Raw genomic sequence first — 12795 nt, 5'->3', positions numbered from 1 at the left:
GTTTTACTTTTCCAGTTTACAGTTGATTTGTTTTTGGAAGCGCGATATTTTTGGGTTTTCCAACACGAAAATAAATGCACATATTTAGCATGAAGAGGGTGCAAAAATAAGTGCATCGTAATGCACCAAAGGATGGTGGATTTGAAATGCTTACTGCATGATTTGCAACGGAGCCTTCAATCAAATGGAATGTAGAACACAGCCAGACTGGAACTTTTTGTAGCAGTTCATTGACTTTCGTTGGTGCGAGTAAGGAATTCATATAACCAATAGTTGTGGATAGGGTACAAGCGTCCTCTTGGGTAGAAGGCGCCAGCTCTGCGTTACATGCAGCAGGGAATGCTTGAGGCTTTCTTCTTCCGTCAATTTGGGTGCACTGCAAACGATGATCAGAGCTGCCAGATTTTTGTTTGCATAGTGCGTACAAGGAATCCCCAGTTGAGTAATGTTATACTTTTGAATTTAAATGCCCAAATACATGGTTGGATTCAACTCTCCCCCGCTCTGGTGGTCAATGTTCAAATGACTTGAAAGCTACTTGAAAAAGCTCAAAATCGACAAACCGTCTGGACGCTCAATTCGCAGTTCAGTTAAGTTCAACGCCAAATTTAAGTCGAGCAAATTTACAATCCTAAAATAATTCAACCAGCCGTTATTAACACGACACTCTACAGGCGTGCCCATCGGGAGACCTCCATGACGTAATTTTCTTCTAATCACCGTAATGAACAACTCCATGATTATTGCTAATTGTGTTATGACATTGGCCTCCCAACCCAATATCGCGTGAGCTTCTTAATCTACATTCCACAAATACCGAAATACGCCCTGGAATCATGCTTCCAGTAGTAGCTCCATCAACCGAAACACCTCATTAACATCACTGTCACCGAAGTTTGTTCTCCGGTCGCGCTTTGGATGATATTCGCATGATACACCTTTCCACCCCCACCCCATTTCCGTCAATTACTCATTCGCCTGAATGGTTGAAACATAAACAAACTGCGATCTAGATCAAGGATAGAGGTAGTATTCGGTATATACGACCTCGCACTCTGTCGTTCAGCCGTGGAACTGGATTGGAATTGGCAGACAAACCTGGTCCTACGCTATACGTTTGTAGTTTGGGCTCACTCACGAAATGGTTGATACAACACTGTTGACGTGTTGTCGTCGTCGTCGTCGTCGTCGTCGTCGTCGTCGTCGTCGTCGTCGTCGTCGTCGTCGTCATCGTATGTTGGGAACATGAATAAACGTCACAGACCCTCGAGTGGAGTTCTAAAAGAGAGAGAAGGACTTTTGTTTTCCGAGAGCACGTTCCGGTAATAAGAGCCATTGTCACGCAAAAAAGTTTTGTTCGGCAGGTACGTACGTATAGGCACAAAGCGAAACGAGTTTTTGGGTGGCACGACGATGCCGAGTTTCAGTGTTGAGAAAATTTATGAAACGAGGATGGCAGTTTTCACCTTGTCATTGATTATGTGTGGCTATCGGGAAAGGTTAGTTGGTGGATAGGAAATTGATATTGAAAAGGTGGCGCGATATTTTCCAGTTTTTGGAAGGCTCGTTCACTTGATTCCACTGGACCCTAAATATGCTGAGAAAGACGCTGCAATGACCGAAAACTGTACTTATCTTATCTAGGCTGAAAACATGTAAACTTGTATACTTATCAATTTCCTTATTCGATCATATTATTTTTATGATTAGGTTATTACGTACCTGAAAAGAAAGGCAAACAGAAAATTGAAATGGTTAGAAAGCTACATGTGTGAAATCGCCAACCCACTCCCCTTCTCACTTAACCATAATTTACATTCACAAAATAAAGACTAAAAGTTGTTTTAGGCCATACGAAAAAAAAGTCTGCTGATGATAAAAACCTAAATTTATCAACCTATGGTGAGATCTGACCCTTCTGACTAAATCAAATTTTGAGCAACTTCTCTAGTCTTGGACTAGATTTCTATTTCGACCAGAATCTTGTTTTTGCATTCTGATGTAATTTGGTGTGTTGATCCAACTAGTTGAAATTGGGAACTTCCGTGATAATAATGATTATCTGTACGAACAAATTTAAGCCCATCCAATGCTGATAGTGGCTATGTGATATAATAGTAGTGACTTTGTGACTTAAATAACGAAATTATCAATCTTTCGGTGATTGCGATTGGCACTTCGAGAAATTTTATAAATTCACAAACCCATCATACGTATTTCTCAAGCTTCTAATAAAAAACGGGGCTGTGTCATATCGCCGATTGGTCATTTCGCAAAATGGGTCATTTTGACGAATTTTAATCATGAATCAATATGCAATTAACATTAATTTGGAAAACATTTTAATAATAGATATTCCCATGAGGTTAAGAAAACGCCACTGGAAATCAGTACAACTCGAAATAACTTTTTTTTTTTTATTCTTTATTAAAGAGATTTTTAGCCTTAGGCTAGTTCATCTCTAACAACTCGAAATAACTGCTCATGTTTAAAAGAAAATTTATTTATTTATTTATTTATTTCGTCAACCAACGTAGACTAGTACAACTAATACAGTTTTGTTTTCTTAAATATATATTTATATAAAAAAAGTAGTGTCAGCTTTCTTGTCTTTTCTTTTATGAGTTGTTATTTCTTATGGAATAAAAATATTGCTTTAGTTTATGCCGAGACATTGTAAAGTCAATGGTTTCGTAGTGTTTATTGTAAGAGGCGGTTTAATGGCCCATATTTTGCATAATTTGTGCGATGATGTTTTATGGCAAATAAATTTCGATTTCGGAGTTGCCGAGTGGGTGCATGGAAATTTAATTTTGATAAAAGTTCTGTTGAGTCAATTCGCTGCGAAACGATATCATTTACAAATGAAACCATTGCATATTCACGACGCTCTTTTAATGTTTGTATGTTTATAAGCATGCAGCGTGCTTCATATGATGGAAGAGGAAATGAAGTCCAACCTAATTTACGAAGAGCGTATAATAGAAATTGTTTTTGTACTGATTCTAATCTTTCTTCGTGCGTGATTGAAAATGGAGACCATACAATGCTGCAATATTCCAGTATTGACCTCACATAGGCAATATATAGTGTTTTAATTGTGTAAGGGTCCTGAAAGTTATAGCAAAAGCGCTTGATAAAGCCTAGCATGTTATTTGCCCTGTGAATAATTGTATTGTAATGGTCTATGAAAGTTAGCTTAGAGTCTAAGATAATTCCTAAATCCCTAACTCTTTCACATTTGTCTACAGTTTGATTTCCTAATGCAATTGAAATGTTTGAAGTTGTTCTTTTTCTACTAAATGATATTAAGTTACATTTTTTTACATTCAATTCTAGTAGACTTTTTTTGCACCATATGTAGAATATGTGTATTTCATTCCGGAATATATTGATGTCTTCTTCATTTCTTATTTCCAAAAAGAGCTTCATGTCGTCGGCATAAATAAGCAATTTAAGTTTTTTGAGAATGTAAGATATGTCGTTTACGTATAGAATAAAAAGGAGAGGTCCCAAATGAGAGCCTTGGGGGACGCCTGAAGTGACTTGAATTGGGCTCGATTTCTTTCCGTTGAATTTAATTATTTGTTGGCGGTTAGTTAAATATGATTCAAGCCATTTCAGGAGCCCTGACTTAATTCCAATTTTTTGCAGTTTAAAGAGTAACATTGGTATGTCAATGCGGTCAAATGCCTTGCTAAAGTCTGTATAGAGAGCTTCTACGTGGTTTCCATTATCCATTGCCTTCAATGAATAGTCTATAAATTCAAGTAAGTTGGTCGAGGTCGAACGACCCTTGAAAAAGCCGTGTTGCATGTCAGTAATTCTATTTTTGATTTGGAGAAATAATTTTTCGTTGATAATTGACTCGAAAAGCTTAGGAATGCAAGAGATAATGGCTATACCACGATAATTACGTACGTCAGATTTTCGACCAGATTTAAAGATAGGTACTAGAAATGAGCTTTTCCAAATTTTAGGGAAGGTTCCGGATTCCAGGGACATATTAAAAAGCCAAAACAATGGAGCAGTGAGTTCCATTGCTAGACATTTAATAAATACTGGAGGAATTCCGTCAGGTCCAGGACCTTTTGAGGCATCTAAATTTTTTAAAGCCTGCAAAATGTCCTGCACTTGAAGTTGATTGAGGCCAATGTCCCTTGAAAATTCTGGATAAATGCAAAATAATCGCGGTCACGATCTTCTTCAGAAAATGTCGTATAAATTTCTTGAAAAAATTTTGCGAATAGATAACAGTTTTTTTCCGAACTATCACCGACATTTTCGTCTAGATGCATTATTGAAGGAAAATTGTCAGATTTTAATTTCGTTTTTACGTAATTAAAGAAGTTCTTCGGACAGGACTTTATTTCACGTTCAGTTTTTGCATTATATTCTTCAAATGCAGTACTGATAGCTAAATTCAGTTGATCGCATAGATCCAAATAAATTAATAAATTATTACTACTATTGTGTTTTTTATAAATTTTATGTGCTTTTGCTTCCGATTTTTCAAGTTTTTTATTTGTCTGTTAAACCAGACTGGATTTTGTGTGTTTCTGTTACGTCTTTTTTTCTTCAAAGGTATTTCTTCCGAAATTATTTCTGTTAAAATTTTGTAGAACACGTCTATACCAATTTCGACATTTCCTACATTCCTTAAAATTAATTGCCAGTTGACACTGTTTAATTTAAATTTTATTTTTTCGTAGTCTGCTAATTTGTATTCAAAGACTTCTTCGTATTCGCAGTCGTTGGGTCTTTGGATTTCATGCACAAATAAAGAATATTCAATTGCTGTATGAAACGCTTCATTTTTCCACAGTGGATTCAATGATTCGGCCACACAGAAATCTTCATAAATATTCGTTAGTTAAAAGTCCAAATAGCAATTTTGTTGGTTTTTGATGTGGTTAATTTGGTTCAGTCCTAAATTAGCAGTTTTGTCAAAAATGAACTGCAATGTTTCATTATCCCCAACAACTGGGAGTAAGATACATTCATTTTCAGAGTCCAGAATGAAGTCAGCATGGCGTTGATTAAAGTCTCCATAGATGTGAACTTTAACCTCAGGAGGAAGGTCAGATAGAATTTGTTCAGCACTTTGGAAGAAATGCATTCCTATAAATCAAAAAATATTGATTATTAAAAAAAAAAATTGATATAAGCACAACTTGAAAGAACTGGTCATGTTTAAGAGAAGGAAACATTTCTACAAATGTAAAACATTGATTATTTACAAATTTCCGAAATCAGAACAACTCGAAAGAACTGATTATTCTCAAAAGAAGGAAGCATTCCTATAAATCAAAAATATCTATTATTTGAAAATTTCTGAAATCAGTACAACTAGTACAACATTTGAATAGCTTACCAGGTTAAAAAAATCGAACCTCTTAATCTTTTTTCGAGACTGATTTCAAAATTTTCTGAGCTTTGAGAAAAGCTCAAAACCGTAGAAAATGGCTTGCTCTTCGGCGAAATGACCCACTCGGTAAAATGACCTTCGGCGAAACGTCCTTCAGCGAAATATCCTGCTCCCGATTGCGATTGCCATTTCATGAAATTTTAAACACTCAGAAACCCATCGTGCTTATTTTTCATGCTTCTTGAAAATTAAACAAATGGTTTAAGGATCCTGTAAATTTGACCTCCAAAAATAAGTATGAATTAAATAAGCAAGAGCACGGTCCAAGTCTAATCTCCATATCCCCATTCTGCACTCTTTTGCCTACCTTAATTTTTGGAAAACAAATCATTTACTAAGTTGATATTAGATGTAGATCGCGAATTGATGATTAGAACGAAAAATTGAGGCACAAAGAAAAATGTTCAAAGTCACGGATTCAGACAAATTTTGACAATTATAATGGACGTCGAAATGTCGTAGAACACATCAGAAATAACATGGGAAACTAGTAGCGACTAACATTGATGCACTTCAGCGACTTCACAAATAGGCACGAATATTGGACAGAAGGGTGAAGAAACAGCGAAAGTTAATGAGATCGTTTGCCGGGTGATGCCGAACATCACAATTGAATGAGGATTCATGTAAGACCCATTTTGATTGATGAGAGGGCACGTCTCTGGAGATGTCCCAGAACTCTTCAAATGATACGGAACATCACTATTGAATGAGGATTCATGTAAGACCTATTTTGATTGATGAGAAGGCACATCTTTTTTCCCTTGATTTGTTTTCCGTCGATCTTGTTTTCCGTGCTGAGCACCAATGCTACCGACGCCATGGAGGCAGCTCCCACACCTGGACCCTACATATCGACCCATCAACTCATGAACCGGAGATTAACGGCTTTACTTCCCCTCCGAAGGAAGGCGTGATCAGAGATGGTATGCCTCAGAACATGAAGGCGGCCTACTGGGATTGAAGTCAGGCCTGCTGGGGTGAGAGGCAATCACGCTTACCACTACGCCACCGGCGTCACATAATGGTATTGATAGGCCTTTCAATCGAAAAATAAATCTCATCAATATCTCACACACTGTTTGTTTTATTCAACTTTAAAGATAACACTTAATGGAAAACCCTTTTTATGATTTTAATGATTCAATAGCGATAATGGTGATACGATACGGCTGTACGATAATTTTGTTCAAAAGCTACTACATAAAACTTTTAAGATCGCAGAGTATAAATATGTACACCCGCATAAACGCCAACCATAACTTGATCTTACCGAAAATGGTTAAAAATTGTTTGTAATCCCTGCTAAACTTTTAACCTTATGTATTATGGTTTTTTGCAAGTGAACCTTATAAATAATGGGTTGATAAGAACCATTACCATTCCAAATTTCTGGTTTTCTCCATACATTTTCGGAAAGAAAACTATATTAGAAACATTTTACTTATGGTTTGAGAACTTTAATGGTAATGGTTATGGTAATCAGTAAGGTCCATGAATGGTTTTGTATTGTCGGTCAACTTTACGTGGAATATATCGCGAATTGGCGAATTTACAGGCAACCTATTCGGGATATATTCCACATAAAGTTGATCGATGTTACAAAACCATACATGGTCCTTACTGACTACCATAATCATTACCATTAAAGTTCTCAAACCATAAGTAAAATGGTTCTAATATAGCTTTCTTTCCGAAAATGTATGGAGAAAACAAGAATTTGGAATGATAATGGTTCTTAACAACCCACTATTTGTAAGGTTCACTTCCAAAAAACCATAATACATAAAGTTAAAACTTTATCACACACACGTTTATGTAAAGTTCCATAACCATTTCAGTTAAAGTTTAGCAGGGATTATAAACCATTTTTAACCATTTTCGGTAAGGTCAAGATATGGTTTGCGTTTATGCGGGCACCGTTTGTGCTCAAAAACAAAAGAAGCACTCCAAGCGTATTAAATCCAATGACGTTCCTTCGTATTTTTACGAAATTGAAACCCGTTTTGATAGCCATCCGAACTTTTCCTGCAAATCTCCTAAGTCTTCTTAATTTTACGAGCAAACCATGCGATCAGTCATTGAAATCCAACAAATCTGTACAAGCACCTGAATTTGTTGAAAAAATCCGCACTAGCACATTGTAGTTGAAGAGAAGACCACTAACAGTATAGACAAATCTTCACCCAAAATTGTACCAATCAGGTTAAATATTAGGACTATCACAAATTAAGTTCTCAAGCTCTCTCTAATCATGCAATCTTCCTCAATAAAACCCCGACTATTATTGCTTACATAGGTGCAAACGCAGGATAGATTTGCGTGACAAGCCATCGTTGAATCCGTTCTGCTGGGTTCTCCTCCTCTTCGATAATTCGTATCACACTGTTGAACTAGAACCTTCCGTCTTCCAATCTAAGCCAACCGACCAATATGGCAGTTTTCTTCGAACACTTCACTTGTGTGCCTGTGAACTTTATAGTTTCATCAGTGGTGCTCTATTTCATCAACCATAAATCACCTCTCCACAATGAAATTAATAGGGCACTCTATGGATGCGGTGGCACTGTTGAGTTACCGACAATCTACGATAGTAAGGTAATCGTAATAAAAACTTCACTTTGGGATTGAACTCATTGGCATTTACGATCGCACGAAATCACTTTCAATCAGAACAACGCAGTTTCACATGGCCCGTCAGCACTTCTCGCAACGCAACGCAATCGAAACTTGTACCCGGTTCGGAACGGAAAACCCCTCGGCTTAGTCGGATCTCGTGGAAGAACGTCGGTTCACCCCGCTCGCGAGTCACCACTTGACTGAGCGGTCCAACGCGAAGCATTCAAATTTTTGTTTTAATCGTAGATTTTGTGTTTTTCCGCTTCCACTTTTCCGCCGCCAGCAGAGCGAGCAGCGTTCGGATTTTCTTCGGTTTTGTCGGTCGCGGTAGATTGGGCGGAAAATGCTAACTGCCGCCAAAGGGAAGCTTGTTCCCCCGGTGACGAAGGTAAAGGAAACTTAGTAGGGGCACTGGGTGTAATACGTGCCAGCGGGGTAATATGACCATCGACTTGTTTTTCAAGTACTTTTAAAGTAACAATTTATATGAAAATTTCACTAAATGATAAATCAGAAATTTTGGATGATAAACCATTACATTATGTTTGGATAGTTCATGAAAAAATGATGTTGGTCAAATTACTCCGCTGGTGTGTTTTACACCATTTCTCCCTACAGTGTGCGTCCGACGTCGATAGCACGTTGTCGATGTCTTTAATTTGATTGTGCTGTGTTCGTATAAATTTTAAAAAGGCAAACTTCAATCCGATGTTTCGCAAATCGAACATTTGACTTTAGGCAACGAACGACCAGAACTCCCAGTTGACCTGTAGGGAGATTGCATATTTACGAAAAGTTTTACCAGCTGAAGGACATAATGTGAATGAAGTAATGCACATGATGCGATAGTCAAGTTTGCTATTACTAAAATTAGTAGAAAGCAAAGAAATCAAAATACTTGTGCTGCCAAAATCGAACGCTTACTGTAAAGGGAGTGTGTTTCTAGAGCTAGTGTGAGTTGCGTGAGTGTGTGATTTTTAGTTTTCGGTTTGAGGGTGGCGGCCCATACTGATATGTTGTTTTTAGTTTCTGGTTTTTTTTAGCGGCAACCGAGCTGGGAGTTGCAGCAAGTGGTACATACAGTTGGAAAAGTGTCGGGGGTTCACCGCAACCATGGCGTTAGGAACCAAAAGCGTTGTTGATTGTATTGATCCTTTGAACAGGTCGGTCGGTGCTTGAACCCGGCTTGTTTATAAAAGTTGACTGTCAGTCGACATGTGTAATGCATGCGGTATGATATGGACAAGTTTTCATAAGGGTGCAAAGGATCTGCATCTGGGCCTCCTGATAATCTGGTTAGAATAGGTGGGGAATAAAACGGCGGACCCGGGTTCAGCAGATTCGGTTCCCAGTCCATTACAGGAACTTTCCGAGCTGAAAATTATAAGCAATACTCGAAGTTGAAAAAGCCCGTAACTAACCTTTACGTCCCCGACATTGAGTTCCCAACATTGCTACCATTTTATGTGACCGCTTCCAATAATCCATTAGGGGCATTTTGAGAACATCTTCTTTTAATCACCACATATGCCATATTTTTTTCTACACCGGGTTGTTCAGATGGAAGCTGAGTACCTGGATACCCCTTCACGCAGATAATGGTTTCAAATCAGTTTTGAAGAGACTTCCGGAAGAATTTTGAGGAAAGTTAAAGGGAATTTAAGAGATAATCCCAAGGCAGTTTCGAGAAGAATTTTTAGATAATTCCGAGTAGAGTTCCAAGTTAGTTCTGGGGATAATTTAAAGGCAGTGCTGACTAAAATTCTGAGAAGAATTCTACGAGAATTGAGGTAAATTCTAGAAAGGCTTTCAAATTAGGAGGAAAATTCCAAAAAGGAATCGAATTTTCAGGTTAAAGAATGTACACATCAAAGCTCACACAACTTCCATGTTAACCATGAAATAAAGTCTAGGATCTCAGCAAAAAAATAGCTTTTTTTGTCTTTATTGTTGAGATTTTCAGCCGCATGCTGGATCATTTCATACCTTAGGGTAAATTGCCGTATAATGTCATTGAGATGAACTAGCCTATGGCTAAAAATCTCTCAAATAAAGATAAAAAAAAAGACGTATAGTTTTATATTTACGAATTTGAAAAAGATTCTAAAACAGGGATTCCTCAAGAAACCTTTTAATGCTATTCATGAAGCATTTTCAGAGTTCATTTGCAATTTATATTCGTAAACACTTTCTTTATATTAGACCTTTTGAATGTGCCTCGCAGCCTCGCATCATTTGCTTTCAAATTCTTGTATTGCACACTTTGTATCTAATTGGCTAAATGCATCTTAGAATGAAACTTTTCAGTAAGGATAATCGTTCAGTGATTCAGTTAGATGATTGAAAGTAAATTTATATTACTTACAATATCAGATATCTCGTTATTGTATTGAACCGGTCAACCATCGAAGGAAAATAAATATACGTAGCAGTTGAAATTTATGAAGCATTGCATACCTTCCGGCGTTATCCCCAGGACCTATAGTCTAAATACAATCCAATTATTAAACATTCAAATTTTTCAGTAAATTTGACATGGTTGATGGATGTATTGCTGTAGATCGTTGGATAAAATAATAACCATGCAAAAAAAAAAAATTGAGGTTTTAATTTGAAAAAAATAATAATACAGTTTTTAGGAAATTTTTAAGGTAATCCCAAAGAAAATTCCAAGAAACTTTAATTCTGATCCTAGCATAGTTCTAACAAAATTTTGAAGGAATTCTGAGGAGTATTCAAAGGATATTCCGGTTATAAATTTTAGAAAATTCATAGAGTTTTCCAAGGATATTATGAGGAGCATCTCAAAGAATTAATGGGAAATCTGAGCAGATCTAAAAAGAAATTCCAATGGCAATTCCATGAAAATTTCAGGAGAATACTAAGTGCATGCTGAGGAGAACTTCAAGTGATTTGTCCAGGAGTATTTTTCAGGGAATTGCTAGAATTGTTAATAATATGAAGAGCATTGCAGAGTGAATTCAGAGAGTGTTCTGCAGAAGATTTTCAAGCGTATTATGGAGGAAATTATAAACGAATTAAATTTTTCCACAATTGGACGCAGAAAAAGGTCAAGATTCAAGGTTAAAAAAAATTAAATCCTGAAGTTTAGATTTTTAAAGATTTCATGCTTAGAAAATTAGATGATCCTGGATTTAGAAAAATCTTCATGGGTTAAGGAGTTCTATTTAAAATTTAATATTGTTTTCAAATATCTGTTCAGAATTATCTTGGACTATTCCTCTGAATTCTTCTACAATTTTGCTTAGAAGTTTCCTTAAAATTATCTAGAAATTCGTTTCGTAATGCCCTTGGAATTATCGTCGGAATTTTCTTTAAATTATCATCAGAATTTCTTTGCAAAACTCGATTTACTTGGTATTTTTCACGGATCCTGGGATCCTCTTCATAATTGATTTGGAACTTTCCACAGAGCTAAAGGGTGATACGGTCAAAATTTGGTCAAGGGAAAACGCGTGTAAATCGGTGAAATCGTTTATTTAAAAAATCAAATTAAATTTCTTTTTCAAGTTCAATTAGTATAAAATTCAGGAAAAATATTCAGTTAGGCTTCCGCTTTTCCAAATCCGAATTGCCGGGCCTTACGCTTGACCCCTGCCATCAGATTTTGTACAGCCACCTTGTCCACCTTCTTCGCCGCAGAAAGCCAGTTTGCCTTGAACTGCTGCTCGCCCTTAGCAGTTTTTTTGGTCTTCTTTAGGTTCCGCTTGACAATAGCCCAGTATTTCTCAATTGGGCGGAGCTCTGGCGTGTTGGGAGGGTTCTTGTCCTTGGGAACCACCTGCACGTTGTTGGCGGCGTACCACTCCATGGCCTTTTTACCGTAATGGCAAGATGCCAAATCCGGCCAAAACAGTACGGAACAACCGTATTTCTTCAGGAAAGGCAGCAGACGTTTATTCAAACACTCTTTCACGTAAATTTCTTGGTTGACAGTCCCGGAAGCTATGAAAATGCTGCTTTTCAAGCCACAGGTACAGATGGCTTGCCAAACCAGATATTTCTTTGCGAACTTTGACAGTTTCATGTGCTTGAAAACATCTGCTACCTTTCCCCTTCCTTTTGCCGTATAAAACTCCTGTCCCGGAAGCTGCTTGTAGTCGGCTTTGACGTAGGTTTCGTCGTTCATTACCACGCAGTCAAACTTCGTCAGCATCGTCGTGTACAGCCTCCGGGATCGCGCTTTGGCCGTCGTATTTTGTTTATCATCGCGATTTGGAGTCACTACCTTCTTGTAAGTCGATAGTCCGGCTCGTTTTTTGGCTCGATGCACGGTTGTAGACGATACACCCAGTTTATTTGCGGCATCTCGGAGAGAGAGGTTAGGGTTTCGCTTGAAACTACCGGCAACTCTCTTTGTCGTCTCAGCGGCTTCCGGTTTTCGATTTCCCCCCGATCCAGACTTCCTAGCTGTCGACAAACGTTCCCCAAACACTTTAATTACATTTGTAACGGTTGATTTGGCAACTTTTAGCGATTTTGCCAACTTTGCGTGCGAGTAGCTCGGATTTTCGCGATGCGCGAGCAAAATTTTGATACGCTGCTTTTCTTGCTTGGACGGCATTTTGACAACTGAAGAGTGAATTCCAAAATCAAAATAGGAGCAACATTCTACACACACACACCTTCAAAATGAGGGGTGTTCAGGTTTTTTAAATGCAAAATTGAAAGAAATACGTCAAGTTGATATTGACCAAATTTTGACCGTATCACCCTTTATTTAAAAT

At 37.5% G+C, this 12795-nt stretch overlaps 1 protein-coding gene across 2 annotated transcripts in view; it reads right to left on the bottom strand.

Annotated features, from left to right (window-relative positions):
- TTLL4B (Tubulin tyrosine ligase-like 4B) overlaps window positions 1-12795 on the bottom strand; it is an 81761-nt gene that overhangs the window by 53956 nt on the left and 15010 nt on the right. The window contains exon 1 of one of the 2 annotated variants that reach the window (XM_065229737.1): window positions 7724-8095. The exons of the other annotated variant lie outside the window; for it this stretch is intronic. Coding sequence (XP_065085809.1) covers window positions 7724-7762 — 39 coding nt within the window. The 5' untranslated portion in view covers window positions 7763-8095. Of the gene's footprint in view, window positions 1-7723; window positions 8096-12795 lie in introns of those variants that run through there. 2 annotated transcript variants of the gene reach the window in all.

Source organism: Ochlerotatus camptorhynchus, unplaced genomic scaffold (genome assembly GCF_037179485.1).
Source record: "Ochlerotatus camptorhynchus isolate MF236.1 unplaced genomic scaffold, CSIRO-AGI_Acam_v1.1 ptg000320l, whole genome shotgun sequence".
NCBI classification, from domain to species: Eukaryota; Metazoa; Arthropoda; class Insecta; order Diptera; family Culicidae; genus Ochlerotatus; species Ochlerotatus camptorhynchus.
Note: the sequence above shows the minus strand (reverse complement) of the source record. Positions and strands in the feature narration are given on the sequence as shown.